Here is a 20411-nt window from a genome sequence, read left to right as displayed (position 1 = left end):
GAAGAATGCTGAGACCTTACCGCCCCATCGGGCGTACGATTGCCCAATTGAACTGTTACCCGGGGCCGAGATTCCATTTGGACGTATTTTTCCCCTATCAGAACTTGAGCTTGAGACATTGCGCCTATACATTAATGAGAACCTAGAAAGGGGATTCATCCGTCCATCCACATCCCCTGCTGGGGCTGGAATATTTTTTGTTGAAAAGAAGGATCACACCCTGAGACCCTGTGTGGACTATAGAGAGCTAAACAAAATAACAATTAAAAACAGATACCCTCTTCCTCTTGTTCCAGAACTTTTCCAGCGGTTCAGAACAGCGAAAGTGTTCACAAAGCTTGACCTTCGAGGTGCATATAACCTAGTAAGGATCCGGAAGGGGGATGAATGGAAAACAGCTTTCCGGTCCCGCTTTGGGCATTTTGAGTATTTAGTCATGCCCTTTGGACTGTGTAATGCCCCAGCAACGTTCCAGCATTTCGTCAATGATATCTTTAGGGACTTCCTTGACCTTTTTATGATTGTGTACCTTGATGACATACTCATATTCTCCCCTTCCATTGAAGAACACCGGCTGCACGTTAAAAAGGTCCTCAACCGTCTCCGGGAACATCGGTTATACGCAAAGGCTGAGAAGTGTGAATTTGAGAAAGAAACAATCCAGTTTCTGGGGCTTATTATCGCAACATCAGGCATTGCAATGGACCCACAAAAAGTTAGTGCCATTCTTGAGTGGCCAGTGCCAGCAGATCGAAAAGGAGTCCAGAGATTTGTTGGATTTGCTAACTTTTATCGTAAATTTATCAAGAACTTCTCAGCTATCATCAGCCCCATCACACAGCTTACTAAACAAAACACCCGATTTCAGTGGACTCCGGCAGCGCAACTTGCCTTTGATAAATTAAAAGCTCTCTTTACATCAGCACCAATTCTGCAACATCCTGATCCTGCATTACCTTATGTCCTGGAAGTCGATGCCTCGGAAAATGCAGTTGGTGCTATCGTATCTCAGCGACAAGGCGCTAAGTCTCTTCTACATCCCGTGGCTTTCTTCTCAAGAAAACTCAGTCCATCAGAGAGAAATTATGATGTGGGAGACCGTGAGTTACTCGCCATCAAGTCCGCTCTGGAGGAATGGCGTTATCTGCTTGAGGGAGCAAGTCATCCAATCCTGATTTTCACGGATCACAAAAATTTAGAGTATCTCCGTACAGCTAAGCGTCTAAGACCCCGTCAGGCCAGGTGGGCCTTATTTTTTTCAAGATTCTCATTTCACATAACCTACAGACCTGGTTCTAAGAATGGGAAACCTGACGCCCTGTCACGTATGTTTCTGGAAGAAAAGGAAGCTACTCAACCTGACACCATCCTATCCTCGCAAAATTTTCTGTTACTGCAAGGAGATTTTGTGTCACAGCTCAAACAAGCATCAGAGGAGGAAGGTCCACCATGTGATTCACAATTGCAAGAACGGGATGGATTAATCATCCATGAGCAACAAGTTTTTGTACCTTCAAGTCTTCGCCAGTCAGTCTTAAATTTGTGCCATGACCACCCTTTGGCAGGGCATTTTGGGATGCGCAAGACTCTGGAACTTTTACAACGGTCCTTTTGGTGGCCTAGCCTGAGGGCAGATTGCCAGGATTACGTGAAGACTTGTGAAACCTGTATCCGAAGCAAAGGAGACAAGACTAAAGCTTGGGGCCTATTAAGGCCTTTGCCCATTCCTACCAAGCCCTGGGAAATGATTAATATGGACTTTATTGTCGAGCTCCCAGTATCTGAAAACTTTACTTCTATTTTTGTGATCATTGATAGGCTATCAAAGATGGCACACTTTGTACCAATGATTGGAACACCATCTGCTCCAGAGACTGCAAAAGCATTTGTCAAAGAAATAGTGCGGTTGCATGGGGTTCCTCGGAGCATAACGTCTGACCGAGGAGTCCAGTTTACGTCCAAATTCTGGAAAGAACTTTGTAAGGCACTTAAGATTGAGACATGGTTTTCTTCAGCATATCATCCCCAGACGAATGGTCAGACGGAACGAACCAACCAGACCCTAGAGCAATACCTTCGGTGTTTTTCTTCTTTCTCACAGGATGATTGGGCTTCGCTCCTTCCTCTAGCAGAGTTCGCTTACAATGATTCTGTCCACTCGGCTACTGGTCAAACTCCATTCTTTGCGAACTTCGGATTCAATCCTTCTTTTTTTCCTGATGCTGTCTTTGATTCACCTGTTCCAGCGGTTCAGGAGCGACTGAGGTTTCTACAAAGAAACAATAAACTTCTGCAGGAAGCTATTGCCAAGGCTCAACAAGACAACAAGAAATACTTTGATAAAAAGAGAAGGGGTGATCTGGATCTCAAGCCAGGGGACAGGGTTTGGTTATCAACCACTAATTTGAAGATGGCCTGTCCTTCCAAGAAATTGGCCCCCAAGTACATCGGTCCATTTGCTGTAAAAAGAATGATAAATCCGACAGCTTATGAACTTTTTCTACCTGAGAAGTACAAGATTCACCCAGTTTTTCATGTGTCCCTGCTAAAGCCTGCTGTACCAGATCCCTTTCCTGCCCGTAATCCGGACCCTCCAGCACCAATCATGATTGACGATGAAGAGGAGTATGAAATTGAGGCCATTGTGGATTGTAGGAGAGGGAGAGGAGGTACCCAATTTTTAATCAAGTGGAAAGGTTATGGTCCTGAGGAAAACTCGTGGGAGCCTGAAGCTAATGTTCATGCCCCAAGACTGGTGAAAACCTTTTTCCAAGCTCATCCTGCGAAGATGTCTCAGATGGGCATCCGGAGGCTGCCCATTGGGGGGGGGGGCAATGTAAGGTAAACCGGATTTCCTCCACCAGAAGGCCAGTACGGACTTTCGCTCACACCCGTGCACATTGCACACCTGCACTCACCAATTAGCATTTTGCTCCCAGTGGCCTATTTAAACTGCTCTAATACTGTGAGCAGTTGCTGAATGGTCTTCAGCTTGTTCCTGTGGTTCTGAGACCTGATCTGTTGTTACTTCTCACCTGTGTATGACCCGGCCTGCCTTTGGACTTTGCCTCTGCCCGTGCTCCTGCTCTGTTGCTTACTATCCTGACCTTGGCTTGCTTAAACGGATCTGATCTGCCTGCTTACCTTGTACCGCGCTGCCCGGCTGTTATCGACCTTGGCTTATCTTCTGGACTTGCTTGCTTGCATATTCTGTACCTCACTGCCCGGTTTCTGCTGGCTACTGCTCCCACGCTTTGGTGCCAAGCTGCCACTGCACCCTGTTCCAAGGACTGCAACTACCAGCTGTACCCACCTACGGAGTGAACACCACCAGCTAGCCGCTACAGCACTCGTGCCACTCCTTGCCTTACACTCTCTGTTCCCACCTTCAGGAGTGTCAGACAGGAGGAGCAAGAGAGTCCTCCACAACATTCCAGTCTTCACCAGGTACGTGATACCTGATCAGCCGACTAGTACTTCAACCAAATCATGCGGCGGAGGATCACCGCAGTCACAGACACTCTGCCAGCCAAAGGGGCCGCATCTAAGGATGCATTACAGATATACTGTAGTCCCTGTATTAACGGATATGCCAGCTCAGGAGGATGTTGACCCCCATCCAGATTTTGGCGTAAGAGTTTTGCTCATTCTGTTAAGGTCTTGGAGAACAAGGTGATAGCAAACACCGGCCTCAAAATTGAACCCGCCCCGGTGAAAAGGTATCTGACCTTAGCTCTCTTGTCCACAGGGTCCTTAAAAGACAGGAAATCCTCCACTGGAAGAAGTGTGGTCTTACGTAATCTGGAAACCTGAAAGTCCACCACCAGTGGAACCGTCGGCTTCTTCAAGAGAGACTCCTCAAAGGGATATCTCCTAGCGAAATGCTTAGGTATTCCAACCATGCTTTTCGGGGATCCCCACTGACTAGCGACAATCTCGTCTAAATATGGAGGAAAAGGAACACCTTAGTCAGCTTGGATGGTCTACAAGTGCCAAATTGCACCGGTGCAACCGATGCAGCATCAGCTGTGTCCTCCAATTTCAAAGTTTCCCGCACTGATACAATCAGTGCCTCCACAAGCACGTTTTCATGCGCGGTCGTAGTGGAAGAGGAACTATCCTTACTGTCAGAGCACTCAGGGTGCATGGACGCAGACCCAGTGGGATGACTCGCGTCCGCGGCGGCCGAATCCATTCCAGACTCTGAAGGGGCGGAGGATACAGGTGAAGGGGAGGGGGGGGGGCTTCTTGCTAGGCCACTTTTAAAGGGCCATATTAACCTTTGACACAAGTGACTGTAGAACCGCCTTTATGGCCGTCAGAGTAGACAGAGAACCAGAGGATCCCACAGCTTCTGAGAGTGGGTAAGTGGTGATATCTGCTCCAGGGACTCCATGGGTAATTCAGGGGCCACCCCTAATATGCAAGGACATTTTTTTTTCCCACAGAAAAACTCCCCTCACACCGATACTGGTGTGGGACTGCAAGACCCAGCACACCAGCGGAGCTGCTATAGCAGAAGAAGGAGCTGTATACCCGCAGGGACTCACCACCACCTTTTCAGAGCTGGATACGGAGCACCAAACTGCTTGCCATGCTGCGATCAGAAAGGAAGAGGAAGTGCAGTCACTGCCACTAGAGGCTCACCCCTGTATCACCGCTCCACAGGCTACAAGAAAATGGCCATCACATTGACTTTAATGGGAAACTCCAAAAACATGGCCGTCGGACTACACAAACATGGCCGACGAGGCTGTATACAGCCATCCACAACAAAATGGCAGTGCCGCAGCACCCAGGACCCAGACCGGACCTACAGGTACTTGTAGTCCACCGAGGGGGGAGAGGCTTCCCAGGAACCCCCCAGTGCAGCCATTCATCACAGGAGAATCAGAAAACGAGTCGCCAGCAGCGCGCTACCACCTCCTTCCAGCAAATCACTAATGACACCCCATACACCACAACAGCCCGTGCACCCCAAGGGGGGACTAAGAGAAGGGGTAGGTGATGGGGATCAGTACAGGGGAACCCCGCTAGTGAGGGGGGAAACCATGAGGGAAGGAAGGGCACAGAAGGGGCCTATCAACCCGAGGAAGGGCCCGCATCCACCCCAGTATTTCCCCAGAGGAGAGGGGGGAACACTACTCACCACACCTAACAACCGAGCGGACACCACTCCTGACAGTCCACAGTGCCATCATGGAATGGAGGTGCTGCAGGCCAGAGGTACGCAATGACTCTGGCCGTGACCATTATAATAACCAGAGCTATGTGTCATCGCGAGGTGTTTCACTCACTGGCCAGCCCCCATCCAGTGGGGCTATGTCGCAGCCAACCTAGCGTGGAGCTAATATTTGGGTCGCGCTCGCTGGCCTGACTGGAAAGACTAAGGATCTAGGATATACAGTGCCCAGTCCAGCAGTTGATTGTAGTTCTCACAGACACAGAAAATATTAAAAGAAAAAAAAACTCAATTTAAAAAAAGGAAAAAACGCCAGGACAGTAGATCCCAGCAGGGAACCTTGTCCTTACTCCTGACTAGGTAGAAAAAACTGAAATTCTATAGAAGGAAGTGGGAAGTATACCCATTAGGACTGCCCTAGGGGCGTAGTCAAATGTTGTTTCAATCTAGTCCCGCATCAAAGAAGATATGGAGCTGTGTGTGTCAATGAACGAAAAAGAAATAGCTTTTTTTTTTTTATAAGTGATATCATTCCCTCTGTTCTCAGCTGCATAAGATCTATGGAAGTAGAGGCAATTGCCAGTAAAAGGCAGCACAGGGCAGTATGTCAGGACAAGTCTGATCATTGATGGAGAGCAGACTGAGTTCCAAGCGCAGCTAGAGAACTGATCACGTTGTGCTTTTAATAGAAATAAGCATTAGGGATTGACAGGAACACCAAGGATTTAACAAAAAGGAAACAATACAAAGAGAACAGGATACTATTTCATACAAGTACATGGTACAGCAGGCACAAAAAAGTGCCTTGAAAAAGTATTCATACCCCTTGAAATTTTCCACATTTTGTCATGTTACAACCAAAAGAGCAAATGTATTTTATTGGGATATTATGTGATAGACCAAAACAAAGTGGCACATAATTGTCAAGTGGAAGGAAAAACTGGATTTTTGTACTTACTGTAAAATCCTTTTCTCTGAAGTCCATTGACAGACGCAGCTCCATATCTTCTTAGACCATTGGGTTACGCTCCTCCCATCAGTAATAGGACACTGGGCAGGAAAAAGCTTTATCACGCCTATGGGGCTGTCCCTGCAGGCTATACTCCACAGACTGCTACAGCCCTCAGTTTCGTTGCGAGCAGTGTTTAGAAGACAAAAAACCCCATCCCAAAAAAAACCCCACTAGAGGGGCGGGTGCTGTGTCTGTCAATGGACTTCAGAAAAAAGGATTTTACAGTAAGTACAAAAATCCAGTTTTCTCTATCGTCCACTGACAAGACGCAGCTCCGACGTCCCAAAGCAGTATATGCATGAGGGGTGGGAAAAAACATGCCAGAAAATAACATATTTCCCAAAGGCTAAACTTAGCCAACAAGGTAACATGGAGCTCAACCAGGAACAACTGGTGCTCACCTAGAAAAAAGATACACCCTCAAAGAGAACAAATGATCTCTTTTAGACAGCAGCCTGCAAAACCTTGCGGCCAAAAGAGGCATCCGAAGATGCTAACACATCTACTTTGTAGCATTTTGTAAACGCATGCACAGACGTATGCATTTGCCACCTTGCAAACTTGAATCACTGACTCCTGATGGCGAAAAGCCCAAGAGGCACTCAGCACTCTAGTAGAATGCGCCTTCACAGGCAAAGGAGGAACCTGACCCTTCAGTGAATAAGCCTGAACTACCGTCTGCCTGATCCTTTACAAGGTCCCTCGGTAAGGAGAAAGAGCATCTGATTTTTTGAAAGACTCAGTGGCCGCCAAGTAAACCCTGATCTTTCGAAACAACATCCAAAGAATGCAAAGCAATTTCCTTGGGGTACTTGGGCTTAGGACAAAGTGAAGGCAGCACAATGTCTTCATTCAAATGAAAATCAGGAAAGACTGATTAGGTCGAAGTACCACCTTCTCTCTGTGGAACACCAAATAAGGTGAGTGGCAGGACAACGCGGCAAACTCAGACACTCTGCAGACAGAAGTGATAGCCACTAAAAAGACAACCTTCCGGGACAAAACAAAACAGAGAATCTCCCTAATGTCCTCAAAAGGAGGCTTTTGAAGAACAGACAATACCAAATTCAGATCCCACAGAGGCAGCGGGCATCGTCTCGGTGGAGCCATATGGCGCAACCCTTAAATGAAAGTGCAAATGAAGGCATGCGTAGCTAACGGGCATTGGAAAAACGAAGCCAAAGCCAACCGCTGTTCTACCCCTTTTTGCAGAAGAGCCAAAACCCTAGCTATAGAAAACAAGCGAGGGTGCACCTTTAGCAATTCACACCATGAAATGTAAAATTTCCATGTACGGCGATAAACCTTCCTGGAAGTTGACTTCCTGGCCTTCAATAGTGTAGGATTTAACCAAGTCAGAAAAGCCTCTCTCTCAACACCTGGTTTTCAACAGTTATGCCGTTAAAGCAAGCAGCTGTAAAGCAGGATGGAAGATCGGCTCTTAAGACAGCAGATCCTCCCTGAAAGGAAGTCTCCAAGGAGCATCAGGGACCAACCTTACTAGGTCTGCGTACCAAGACCGACGAGGCCAGTCTGGGGCCACCAGAATAACCTGAATCCCTTTCCACCTCTATCCTGCGTAAAAGCCTCGGCAGGAGTTTCAGCAGAGGAAAGGCATAAATCTGCCGATACTGACCCCAAGGAGCCACCAGTGTGTCTGTGGCATTGGCCAGAGGATCCCGAGACCTGGCTAAAAACTTCTGAACCCTCCTGTTGAAATTAGAAGCAAACAGATCGACCTCGGGAGTCCCCCACCGGACACACAGGAGATGAAACACCTCCAGGTGAAGGGACCATTCCCTTTGCTTAAACACCTGACGACTCAGGTAATCCGCTTACACGCAAACACCTGGAATGTGTACAGCAGAGAGGGCTGAAACAAACTCCTCTGCCCAAGCCAGAATCTCGGCCACCAAGACACTATTGGTGCCCCCTGATGATTTATGCAAGTCACAGTCGTTGCATTGTCCGATTGAATCCAAACCGGACAAGCTCGCAGACGAGTCGTCCAGTGGCTCAGACAAAGCTTTATTGCTCTGAGCTCCAAAACTTTTATCAGTAGTTTTGACTCTTCTACTGTCCAGGTTCCCTGGGCCCAGGGCTTTCCAAGCACTCCACCCCAGCCTTATAGGCTGGCGTTCGTGGTCACCACCATCCAAAACAAGGAAAGACTTGCCCCGGCATAGTGCTGGAGACTGAAGCCACCACAACAAAGCAGACTTTGTGTTGTGGCTCAATCGAATCAAATTGTCCAAGGATTTTGGATCCCTGTTCCATTTTACAAGAATCTCCCTTTGCAAAGGTCTCGTGTGGAACTGAGTAAGTAAAACCGCTTCAAAGTTTGATACCACCAGACCCAAGGCCCATATGCAAGTCCACAGAGAGGACAGATTGTTTGCCAACAACCACTGAATCACCCTCAATGAAGGTATCAGGGCAGACTTTTTGAAATGGACATTCCACACAAATTCTTGCAGGGTTTGGACAGTGATCGTCAGATCGCCCAACAGGGCCGAATGAAAATCCGCTCTCAATAGGAGAGCGTCCAGATACCCCAGTACCACAATCCCCCATTGGTGTAGCAATGCCAACACAGGTGCCAGTAACCTGGTGAAAATCCTGGGAGCGGAGGCGAGACCAAAGGGTAACGCCACAAATTGATAATGCTCCTCTGCCACAGCAAAGCGAAGAAACCGCTGGTGTCCAGCATAGATAGGGATGTGTAGATATGCATCATTGATATCTATGGAGGCCAATAAGTCTCCCTGGTGTAAGGACGCCATTACTGTCCGAATGGATATCATTTGAAACTTTTGTATCCGCACGAAGTGGTTCAGAGTCTTGAGATCCAGGATTGGACGCACCTTGCCCTCTTTTCTGGGCACAGTAAACAGGCTTGAATAGAACCCTTGAAAGCGTTCCTGAGAGGAAACCGACACAATCACCCCTTATGCAAGAAGATCTTGTACCGCCTCTCATAGATTCCTTAACCGGTCTGGAGATAGATGAAGATTGAATGGGAAGAACCTGTCCGACAGTCGAGAACGGAATTCGATCTTGTATCCTGACCAGATCAGTTTGTGAACCCATTTGTCCTGAATCAAGGAAGTCCAAAGTTCCGGAAAGAATCAAAGACATTCCCACACCCCAGAAGCGAGTGAGGGCGCCCCTTCATGCAGATGAGGATTTGTCTGCAGATCTGGACTGGGCGGTCTTAGATTTTCCTGACCATGGCTTCTTGGAAATCCCAGAATACCGGAACGTCTTTCCTTTTTCTTGCAACCCAGAGGTACAAAAAAGCCCCCTATGAGCAGTGAAGGAAGGCCCCGTCTATCGCGTGGTGCCTTACCCCAAGATGATTGAGGGAGAAGAGTACTCTTTCCACCTGTAAGACCTTTGATCAATTCATCCAGAGAAGATCCAAACAACCTCTCTCTCCCATAGAGGGAAAATCAGTCAAGGCCTTCTTGGAAGCCTGGTCCGCCGACTAGATTTTTAACCACACAATGCGTCGAATGGCAATTCCCACTGCAGACACCCTGTCCGCTAGGGGAGCCGCATCCAAGCACACATCACACATGAACACAAGGGCTTGAGCCATCTGGTCCAAAAGATCAATCAGCGCCGAGGGGAGCTGTTCAGAATCTACATAGTTACATAGTTAGTGAGGTTGAAAAAATACATCAGTCCATCCAGTTCAACCTATGATGTGTGTGTGTGTGTTTTCTGTTAACCGTACATTGTATACCCCTGTATGTTGTGGTCTTTAAGGTGCCCATCTAATAGTTTTATGAAACTATTGATGCTCCCTGCTGATACAACTGTTTGCGGAAGAGAATTCCACATCCTTACTGCTCTTACAGTGAAGAACCCCCTACGTATTTTAAGGTTAACTTTCCTCTAGTTTTAGTGAGTGGCCATGTGTCTTATTGTATTCCCTTTCTCTGAATAGTTTGTTCCTTATGCTAGGGTCGCCAGTACAGTATTTGTACATTGTATAGAAAATTTTAATTAAAACCTGCGCTAAAAAATATAATATAAATCAGTGCTACCTGCAGCTGCTGCTCACTTAGGTAAAAACCAGACAGAATGAAATGTTATAAAAACAGCGCTAGCAGGAATGTGAATAAATAAATGTTGCAATCATCAAATAAATAATACAAAATCATCCAATTAATAACTGTGATAATATATAAAGTGCACTAGTGGTAACAAAAATGTATCATCAATTTATACATATGAAGGTGCAATAATAACAAAGTTATTTGCAGTGCTAATGGTGCAAAAGTGCCAAGTAAAGTGCAGTCCAAAAAATAGTCCACTGAACATATCAATAAAGTGCTGGACAGAAAGTGCTTGAAGTGCTCCACACGGTGATAAAGGTGCTTCAAAAGACCCTTTTGGGGATCCAATCACTAGATTTTAAAGATAATCAAGCCTCAAATGAGCAGTGGTTTTCCAAAATACAGCCCACAGGGACAGGTCCTCTACACCCTCAGAACGCGAGGACACCGATCCATCAGGATGGGGAGCGTCCGTGGGAGCCATATCTGCCTCAGAATCTGAGGATACCACAGATGGAGGTGAAGGCAGCGGACGTTTGCAGCTATCAATACTTTTAAACACAAAATCTACCTTTGACACCAGGCTTTCCAAGACTGATGTAAAACCAGACAGAGACTGCGACCCAGAGGGTCCCGCAGCCACACTGAGGGGATCTGTAGGTGAAATTTTGTGCTGGCACTCCATTTTTCACTTAATTAAAATAATGCAGTGTCACTTTAAAAAGGTGGCAAATTGCGATCCTACCACCGCACTAGCATCCAAATACCAATCCAGTACAATCTGTTAGCAGAGTGAGTAAGGAAAACCTACAGGGGACCCCAAAAACATTACCTAACAGCTCAGGAGGCTTGCTGGAATGTTCTGTGAAACAGAAAGTAAAAATGATCTGACATAGGAAATAGAAAAAAATGCCTGGGTCATTGCTAGATCACATGTGCCATGCCTGCTGCCTGTCCAGCAATCTGGACTACAAGAAAATGGCCGCCCCATGCATTTCTATGGGGAACTAACAGAAAATGGCTGCCCATACATTTTCAATGGAAAATTATGAGCACGAATTCACAGCAAAATGGCGGCCCCCCACAGCGCGTCATGTGGTCTCCCGGACCCCTGAGGGGGGGGGGGGTCTTAGACAAGTGGCATCGGAATGTGCTTAACAAAGGACCCCACCAGGACAGTCACACACCCCCCCCCCCCCCGCAGCGACTGTAATATTACAGCCCCCAAGGTAGGAACCTACTAGGGGAAGGAGGAAAAGAAGAACTGGAGGGGGGGGGGCTGGTATGTCCGAGAGGCCAGGGGAACCGAGGGATCTCCCGAGGGTCTGACCATTCCCAGGGGGGGCGCCACATCCACCCCGAGACCGCTAGATGAATGGGGGGACAGCATTACTCACTATACCACGGTGCCAAATTGGCACCACTCCGAACAGACCTCCTCCAACCAGGGGTGGGGGTGCTGCCATCCAGGGGGTAGGCTGCGACTCAGGGCGTTCCAGGTCGTCACGTCCCAGCGAGATGGTCCACTCGCAGGCTCGTCCCCCTCTGTCGAGGCGAGGCCTAATGCCGGACTATAACCTGCTCAGGCTCGCTGGCCAAGCAGAGAGACCTTAAGGATCTAGGTTATCCAGTCCAAAACCCAGCCGGCTGTTGCTTGTAGTTCTCCAGGAACTCTAAACTAGTAAATAAAAATTTCCCTTTAAAATAGCTAAGACCAAAGTACCAGCAGGGAACTAGGTCCTACTCCTAAACTAGGCAGAAACGAACTGAGTGCTGTAGCAGAGTATGTGGGGTTATACCTGCAGGGACAGCCCCATAGGCGTGGTAAAGCTTTTTCCTGCCTAGTGTCCTATTCCTGATGGGAGGAGCATATTCCAATGGTCTAAGATGATATGAAGCTGCATCTGTCAATAGACGATAGAGAAATAATAAATGGTGTTCAAAAATGTTTTAAAAATAAATATCTAAAAAGTGCGGCGTGCATTTGTATTTAGCCCCTTTAAAGAAGAAGACATCAATAACATGCCAGATTTCACATGGATGCAACACATTTTTTTTTTATTAAAACTAAGTGAACAAGCTGAAGTTAAAAGCTGATTGGCTACTATGCACAACTGCACCAGAATGTGCACTCTCCAGTTTTAGTAAAAACCCCTATATGTACAACTCATAATACATTAGTGTGATGTCAGTGGGAAGAATCCTCCTTACACTTGTGGTCATTAGGAAGAATTACCTCCTCACAGATAGCTTAAAAAAATCAATGGTATCAGTGGGAACATATCGAAGGGTCAAAAGGTGCTCATTACTCAGGGAACCCCGAGCAACCTCTGGAAGAACCCTAGGGCTCTATGGAACCCTGGTTAAGAAACCCTGCTCTTAAGAGTGACCCACAGTGGATTGTTTTTCATAGGATGATTCATAGGTGGTGAGGAGGTAATGTCCCCTCCTCACCACCTTTTTTGACTTCTAAAAACCTCACACTATCATGCCAAAAACGCTCCATTCTGGTGACAGCGGGGATAAATACTGCCAAACGCAGCACCACAGCTGCATTGGCAGCTTTTGGGGGAAGGGGTTTGGGGCCATTAGAAACCCAGCTCAACTGTGTTTTTTAGGACCCCCTCCAACCACAAGTGTAAACAAGGCATAAGTGACTACTTAATTGAAAGAAAGAATATCAGCTCCATGTGTAGAAATGCCAGATTTTGCTACCCAGTCTTTACTGCACAGGTTTCATGATATTTCAAGCAGCTGATATGCCCCGTTTCAATAACCTGAAAAGGTTTTTAAAACATCACCTAAGGAAAAAGTTAGGTACTGTAGTTTATTGCCATTTCACAAGCACTCGTATTATTACACAACGCATAAGTCAGGTTTGTATTTTACCAAAAAACTTGGTACTATATTGTGATTTTGCATTAAAATTCATTACAGTATTATGTTTCAAAATGTTTTTATTGAGTTTTCAGGAAATACTAATACAATATTAGGCTTAATGATGCAATTGTAACATATAAAAAGTGATAACCATAATGAAGTGAGTACTTATAAAGTTTAAACAATGTATGTAAAGCTTGTTTTAATGGTGTTGACCACCCCAGCCAAACACCCCTTATGGGAACAAACTGTGTCCAGACCATTTCTTCGTATTTTCTACGGAAATTTTATTGGATTAGCAGGTATAGCAAGTGACCATAAGCACGCATCTGAGATGCGGTCTCAGCCGCCATAACGAATATGGTTATATATAAGAGACTGAACCTAAACAGGTGGTGAACCTAACTAGGTCGAACTAGGAGTGTTATAGCAAAGTTACTGAGTCAGATATAAAGGACTCACTGTGAATCTAGGTTGAAGGGAAATTTAACTTTTAATTAAGGGGGGGGGGGGGACTGCTGGACTGGAGCCTAAGCAGTGGGGTATGTCTAAAAAAGGGAGGGATGGAGGAGCGGAGGGATATAGGGTTAAGAATATGAGATAAAAGTGGCGATAGACAAGGGAAATAGAAAGAAAAGGGTGGGGTAGGGTGGGGTAGGGGTGCGGGAATGGAGAAAGAGGAGATAGAGGAAGCGAGAAACTTATGTGTGTGGGAGGAAGGGTATATTTGTGTGACCATTATCTTCCCCCAAAGAAAGTTGTTCAATTAAGTCAGAAGACCGGGTTAAGTACTACATTGGTATGAATCTGTAAATTGTATTCGGTCAGCATATGTTTTGGAAAATTTAAAAGAAGTATCATTAGCTTGGTGTATGAATTCTTCAATTTCTTTAATTCTTGTAACTCATTGTATCCATTCCTTAATTGATGGGAGTAATATCTTTCCACCTACCGGGGATGCACATTTTAGCTGCATTTATCAAGTGAAGAGTTAGAGATTTCCGATAATGCTTTTGTGGAATGTAGGTATGATAGAGGAAATATTGAGCCAGGGAGAAGTTTGTTGAGGTTGTGGATTTCGGTTCAGTACATTTGTAATTTAGGGCAAAACCACCAGATGTGTAATATGGAGCCCAAGTCTTTATTGCATCAAAGGTTTGAAACCTCTGGAAAGATTTTATGTAACTTGTCTGGTGTGCTTTACCACCGGGAGAGGATTTTGAAGCCACATTCCTGAGTGGACACACTAACTGAGCTTTTATGTATGTGTAAGTAGACACGTTTCCATTCCTTTGTCGACAGAAGATCCAAGGACAGTTCGCTCTAGCACTGACGGTTGGCTCTGTTGGTTTTAGGGTCCGGGGGGGGGGGGACATGAGGGAGTACAGCATTGAGATCAGGTGTCTTTGTGGTGTCTTCTTGGTACATCGTTTTTTGGATTTGGTTAGCTCCCTAGACCGTTATTAGACAGGATTAGGTTTGGAGTGCGTAAGGAAATGTTTTATTTGTAGGTATGATAGCCAAGGGAATTGCCTGCTTCATGAGATAAGAGCTTGTCCTTATCATAAAAAGTACCAGCATAGGTGATACTGTCTGCATTCCTGGCTACCACAAAGGTATTATTTGTGCCAGGGGGAAAGCTGGGATTATTATTAAGTGGTGTGAGTGGGCCAAGAGAGGAAGCTATGTTCAATTTCCTACAAGCAGAATCAAATATAGTAAGAAGTGGGCCTATTAAAGGATGCTGTGTGATGTTTCGCGGGAGGTGGCATTTTTGTATCCAAGGTAGGGATTTCAGTGGTATCTTTCTTTCAGTGGCTTTCTTGTGTTACCCAAACTTTTTCATTACGGTGAACATGTCAGTCGATTATCCTGGTAAGGTGGCAAGCCCGGTAGTATTCAAAGAAGTTTGGAAGTCCAATTCCCCCATTGAGTTGGGGGGGGGGGGGGGGTGAGCCTATCATAGCCGATCCTTGGCCTTTTAGTATTCCAGACAAACTAAATGCAGAGTTGCTTGAGGATGGAGAAAAAGGATAGGGGAATTTTGATGGGAATTGTTTGGAAAAGATAAAGGATTCTAGGGAGTATATTCTATTTAATAATAGAGGCTCTCCCAAACCAAGAAAAAGATCCAAGGGACCATGACTTAAGATCTTGTTGGATGGATTTCAGGAGTGGAGTATAATTGCATGGGAATATGTCCGGGATTTTAGAAGACCGTTTAATACCGAGAAAGGATATGGCCTTTTCCTTCCCAACCAAAAGGGAAATTGTCTTGGCATAGCGCAACGGTGTGTGAGGGCAATGATATATTGAGTGCTCGGGATTTAGCAACGTTTATTTGGAGATTGGAGAGGGTTTTGAACTGTGTAAAATCTTTTAGTAAGTTCGGTATTGTAGTCAGGGGATTGGAGAGGAATAGCAGAATGTCATCTGCAAACGCTGCAAGTTTATGCCTTTGATGTTTGGATTGGCTCTAATTCTGCGAAGCATTGGTTCTAAGGTGAGGATAAAAATAAGGGGGATAGTGGTCATCCCTGGCGGGTGCTGTTCCCAATAGAGAAGGCACTCGACAGGTGGCCATTCACTCTGACTTTAGCTGTAGGGTTTGTATAAAGGGCTAAAATTAGTGAAAGCATACGATCGCCAATCCCCACAGCTTTAAGTGTTTCCGTCATGTAGTCCCAGGCCACAATATCGAATGCCTTCTTAGCGTCAAGGGAGAGGAAAAATCCTGCTTGATTAGATGAGGTGAGCCAATGGTGTATGTTGATCACCTTAAGCATGCCAGGCACAAAACCAACTTGATCTAAAGAGATCAGGCTTGGGAGAAAGGCTAAGAGTCTGTTGGCTAGGATCTTGTCGAAAATTTTGATATCTACATCAAGAAGTGAGATCGGTCTGTAGCTGGAGACGATGATCGGGTCTTTGTCAGGTTTGGGTATGACCGTGATATCAGCCTCCGGGGAGTCTCTGCTCATAGAGGAGGTATGAGAGAAGGAGTTAAAGACTTTTCCTAGATGTGGTAAAAGGGTGTCCGAGAAGGTTGTATAGTATGCTGATGTGAAGCCATCCAGCCCAGGGCTTTTCCCAGGCTTGATTTGTTTTAAAACTTTGGAGGCTTCCTCCAGGGAGATTGGTTGTTCTAGTTCAGAGGCGGCTGAGGGTGATAAGAGTTGGGGACTGCATTGTCATAAAAAATTTTGTAATTAAGTCTTTCCTGTCATCTGAGGACCCTGTTCCGTCTGGTGGCAGTAGATTATATAGTTTGGAATAATAGTGTACAAAACTGTCAGCAATATCCTCGTTTTTGGATATCTTTAGGCTGTCAGGGGTTCATCAGAGAGTGTACTGTAGAGTTTGCTTTTTTAGATTGGAGAACTTTTTTATATTTACATCAAACAGATTTCCCTAGTTCTTTCAGCATTTCTTTTCTGGCAACGATGAGGTCTTGAAAGGTTTGGGGCAGTAGAGAAAGTTTGTGTGAAGTTTCTAGAGTGAATATGCGTCGATAAAATGTCAATGCACGCTTGAGTTTGTTTCTTACGTTTCTGTGTTAGGGAGATTAGTTCCCCTCTGATTACACATTTGTGAGCATTCCACAAGGTCATTGGCGAGGTCTCTATGTTGTGATTTTTGGTAAAGTAATTTTTCAGGGTTTCTTGGATTTTGGCAAGTATAGTGGGATCTGATAGTAAAAAGGCATCAAATCTCTAAAGGGAGGATCTTGGTGCTTTGTCTGGGAAGGCCAGGGTCATAGAAATAGGATTGTGGTCAGATAAAAGCATGGGTTCGATGGTAGAGTCATGAAGGAGCGAGAGATCTCATTGGGAAATAGTCTATTTTGGTGTGTCTGTTGTGTAAAATTCATTATTAAAGAACAGCTGCACATATATATCGTGTAACAAAAAAAAAAAGACATTTTATTTTCCAGGGCCTCTGTTTTCTGAAAATTTGTCAAGTTTTGGGGTTCCATAAAAATGCTGATTGTAACGTGTGTGGGGAAAAAAAAAAAAAGCTGCAGACAAAAAGTGGTTACAGAAGAAGAATAACATGCGAAATTACACATGGATGCAACACATTTAGGTATCAGGAGGGAAAGTGAGAGAGAAAGGAGGATAAAGACTGCATGGCCCTTCTGCTGAATCAGTTAATTTGACCAATTTTTGCCTGAAAAAGCAAAAAAAATGGATTCATGCAATTTACCACCAACAGTTTTAATTCAGAAATTGGTAGATTTATTTAGTAATTTTTGGCTTTAAAAGCCGGTTGATATTGGCTGAATTCGCCTGACAATGTGTAATGCAGGGGTAGGCAACCCTTCAGAGGCTGACATCTACAAGGACAACATGGGGGAAATCAAAGATCCCTGGGCAACCCCCCCACCCACAGTAGTGTCCTCTGCTCCCCTTCAAACACCCCCCCCCCCCGCAGTAGTAACCTCTGCCCCCTCCCCCCCCCCCACCAATACAGCAGTGTCTTGTTCCTCTGCATGTGTCCTCAACCCCCCCCAAACCCAACGTAGTGTCCTCAACTCCCTCCTCCTAACAGTGTCTTCTGCCACGTCCACATAACCCTCCTCCCTCCAAAGCAGTGTCCTGTGCCCCCCATAGCAGTATCCTCTGCTCCCTTCACACCACCTCCACTGTAGTGTCCTCTGCCCCCTTCACTTCACATCACTCCAACTGTAGTGTCTTCTGCCCCCCTCATAACTGTAATAACCGTATCCTGTGCCCCCCCCATAACAGTGTCCTGTTCCCCTCTTCACATCACCCCCCCCTCATGGTTTCCTCTGCCCCCTTTACAACTCCGTCATGTAGTCTCCTCTGTCTTCCTCCATAGCAGCACCCTGCCCTACCCCCCCCCCATAAGATCACGCCGAAAGGTACCGTCCCCATCAAATTCCCCCCCATTGTAGTATCCTGTTCCCCCACCCCCCATAGCAATGTCCTGTGCCCTCTGCCCCACTTCACATCATCCCTTCCCCAAATCATTATCATATGTTCACTCCACCCCCTCTGCCCCCACTGTAGTTCCCCCTCCCCCCCCCAAAACACACAGTGTAGGTGCCAGTCTCCTATTTTACCCTGGTGTACACTGTGCAGAACAGCGGAAAGTAAGAGGAATCACAGTACTGGATGTAGGGCGGAAGTTGCTGGAGTTACCATTGCACATGAACAAGCTGTTGATTTGTTGCTACGACTGCCCAGGTTCCTAGCAACCACTTTCCTAGCAAATCACCTGCTGGTTAATGTGAACAGTTAACTCCAGCAGCTACCGCCATCCATCCAGTACTGTGATATGTCCAGCTCTCTGCTCTGCAGTGAGAGGGCGGCAGAGGCTGAAGGGAGAAGGACGAGCAACGCAATCCTGCTCTACTTGTCAGCTGTCCGCGGTTGACTGGTAGATCGGGATCAACAGCTTGCCAACCCCTGGTGTAATTTATAAGGCTAACACAACAGCTATTTGAGTGTATTATTTAAAACAGAGGCAGAAGCAGACATCCTAAACTGTGCCATATTCAAATTTATGTCAACATAAATATTTTACAGACACAACAGATTGGCATTCATATCCTTATACATACATTTCTTTACACTGGGTACAGGCATAACATGAGAACAGCTGTATTATTTTTTAAATGGTTATAATATAAAGTTATAAACAAATGGATAATGATACTGAAATAAAAAATAGATAGTTTCTTACCTTTATGTCCCTGTGCATTTTTCCTTTATTGTGAAGATAATATAAACCCTGAAAGAGCACAGAAATGTTATAGAAAAATGGTTTGGAAAACAGTTGTGGACATTACTGTATAAAAAATAGGGCCTATGAAGAAAATATTCTGATGGTTACAGACACCAAGCAACTTTATTGACAAAGGTATTACATTAAGCTCCGTAAAGCCTAAAGAGAACCTACACTGGGAAGTTGGCCCAAAAGAAGCAGAGGAGGCAGCTGTTTTCCTTACCAGGTTTTGATCTATACTATGCGTGGAGGTGACTGTCTTTGCAGAGGAGCAGAACTATGCATTCTCAAGCTGGATTTGGTGACTGGTGATGAGTTGAATAATGTCTGAGAAGGGCAGGAGGTGTAATGGAAAAACAGATCCAAAAAGGAAATTAAGCAGAAGCATGGAGAAGCTCGCCCTGCAGACACCTGTGTACAGAATCCTTGCAACATGGAAATCGGTAAATAACATAGTAGCGAAATCATCAAAACTCTCTCCAAATATCGTGAGACTAGCAGTCAGGAACAATGCCTAGATGATCTCACATTGCATATACAATGCGTAAAATAAGTATTGAACACGTCACCATTTTTCTAGGTAAATAGATTAGAAGAAAGCCGATAACTGGCTTGTGTAAAAGGGACATCTGCACTGATAACCTGACTATCACTGCAGTCCCAACAGTGCCCACCAGTGCTTCCAATCAGGGCCCACCAGTGTTGCCAATCAGTGCTCATCAGTGCTTCCAATTACTGCCCATCAGTGTTGCCAATCAGTGCCCATCATTGCTGCCTATCAGTGCTATCACTGCTCATCAGTGCTAGCAGTGCCACCTAGTAGTAAAGCTTCATCAGTGAAAGAGAAAAAAATGAAAATTCCTATCAAATACTTACCGTAATTTTCCTTTCTTGATGGTCTCCATGGCAGCCTACGTGTGGGTCAACCCTGCCTCCACTCCGCCTCCACTCCCATAAATTTCAGCTCTCAGGTACAGCCAGTGTTCCATATCTTAGCCGAATCCAAGACTAGAGGGTGGGAACTCCGGCTGCCATGGAGACCATCAGGAAAGGAAAATTACGGTAAGTATTTGATAGGAATTTTCCTGTTTTCCTGACAGTCTGCATGGCAGCCTACGTGTGGGAAATAACTAGTTTGCGCCACACGGGTGGGAATGCTTTAACAAAGAAACTTTAATTCATCCTGTTAGCAGACAAAACAGTCAGACAAAAATTAACTGAAGACAACGAAGCAGGCTCCACACAATAATTGGTCATAAAAGTATTGACCGAAGACCAGGAAGCCGCTCTGCAGATCACATCTGGAACCACTTGTCGCGAGGCCGCCCAGGACGTAGATATACTCCTTGTAGAGTGAGCCGTCACTGCCTCTGGAGGAGCCAAACCCTCTGCCCTATAGGCCTGTTGGATAGCTGCCACGATCCATGACGCAATAGTTCTGGAAGAAGCACGTTTCCCTCTGTTTTTCACCAGGAATAAGATAAAGAGGTTGTCGGACTGTCTGAATGAAGTAGTCGCTTGA

General features: G+C 45.7%; 1 protein-coding gene across 6 annotated transcripts in view; it reads right to left on the bottom strand.

The window, feature by feature from the left end:
- The window catches only part of MAP4K3 (mitogen-activated protein kinase kinase kinase kinase 3), an 883599-nt gene that overhangs the window by 584338 nt on the left and 278850 nt on the right, over positions 1 to 20411 (bottom strand). For all 6 annotated transcript variants that reach the window (XM_082251934.1, XM_082251933.1, XM_082251935.1 and 3 more), the window contains exon 6: positions 18848 to 18895. In XM_082251934.1, the coding sequence (XP_082108060.1) occupies positions 18848 to 18895 (48 nt within the window). The remainder of the gene's footprint in view (positions 1 to 18847; positions 18896 to 20411) is intronic.

This window comes from Pelophylax lessonae (genome assembly GCF_965119305.1).
Source record: "Pelophylax lessonae genome assembly, chromosome: 3".
Classification (NCBI taxonomy): Eukaryota; Metazoa; Chordata; class Amphibia; order Anura; family Ranidae; genus Pelophylax; species Pelophylax lessonae.
The sequence above is the reverse complement of the archived record's forward strand: the minus strand, read 5'-3'. Positions and strand labels throughout refer to the sequence as shown.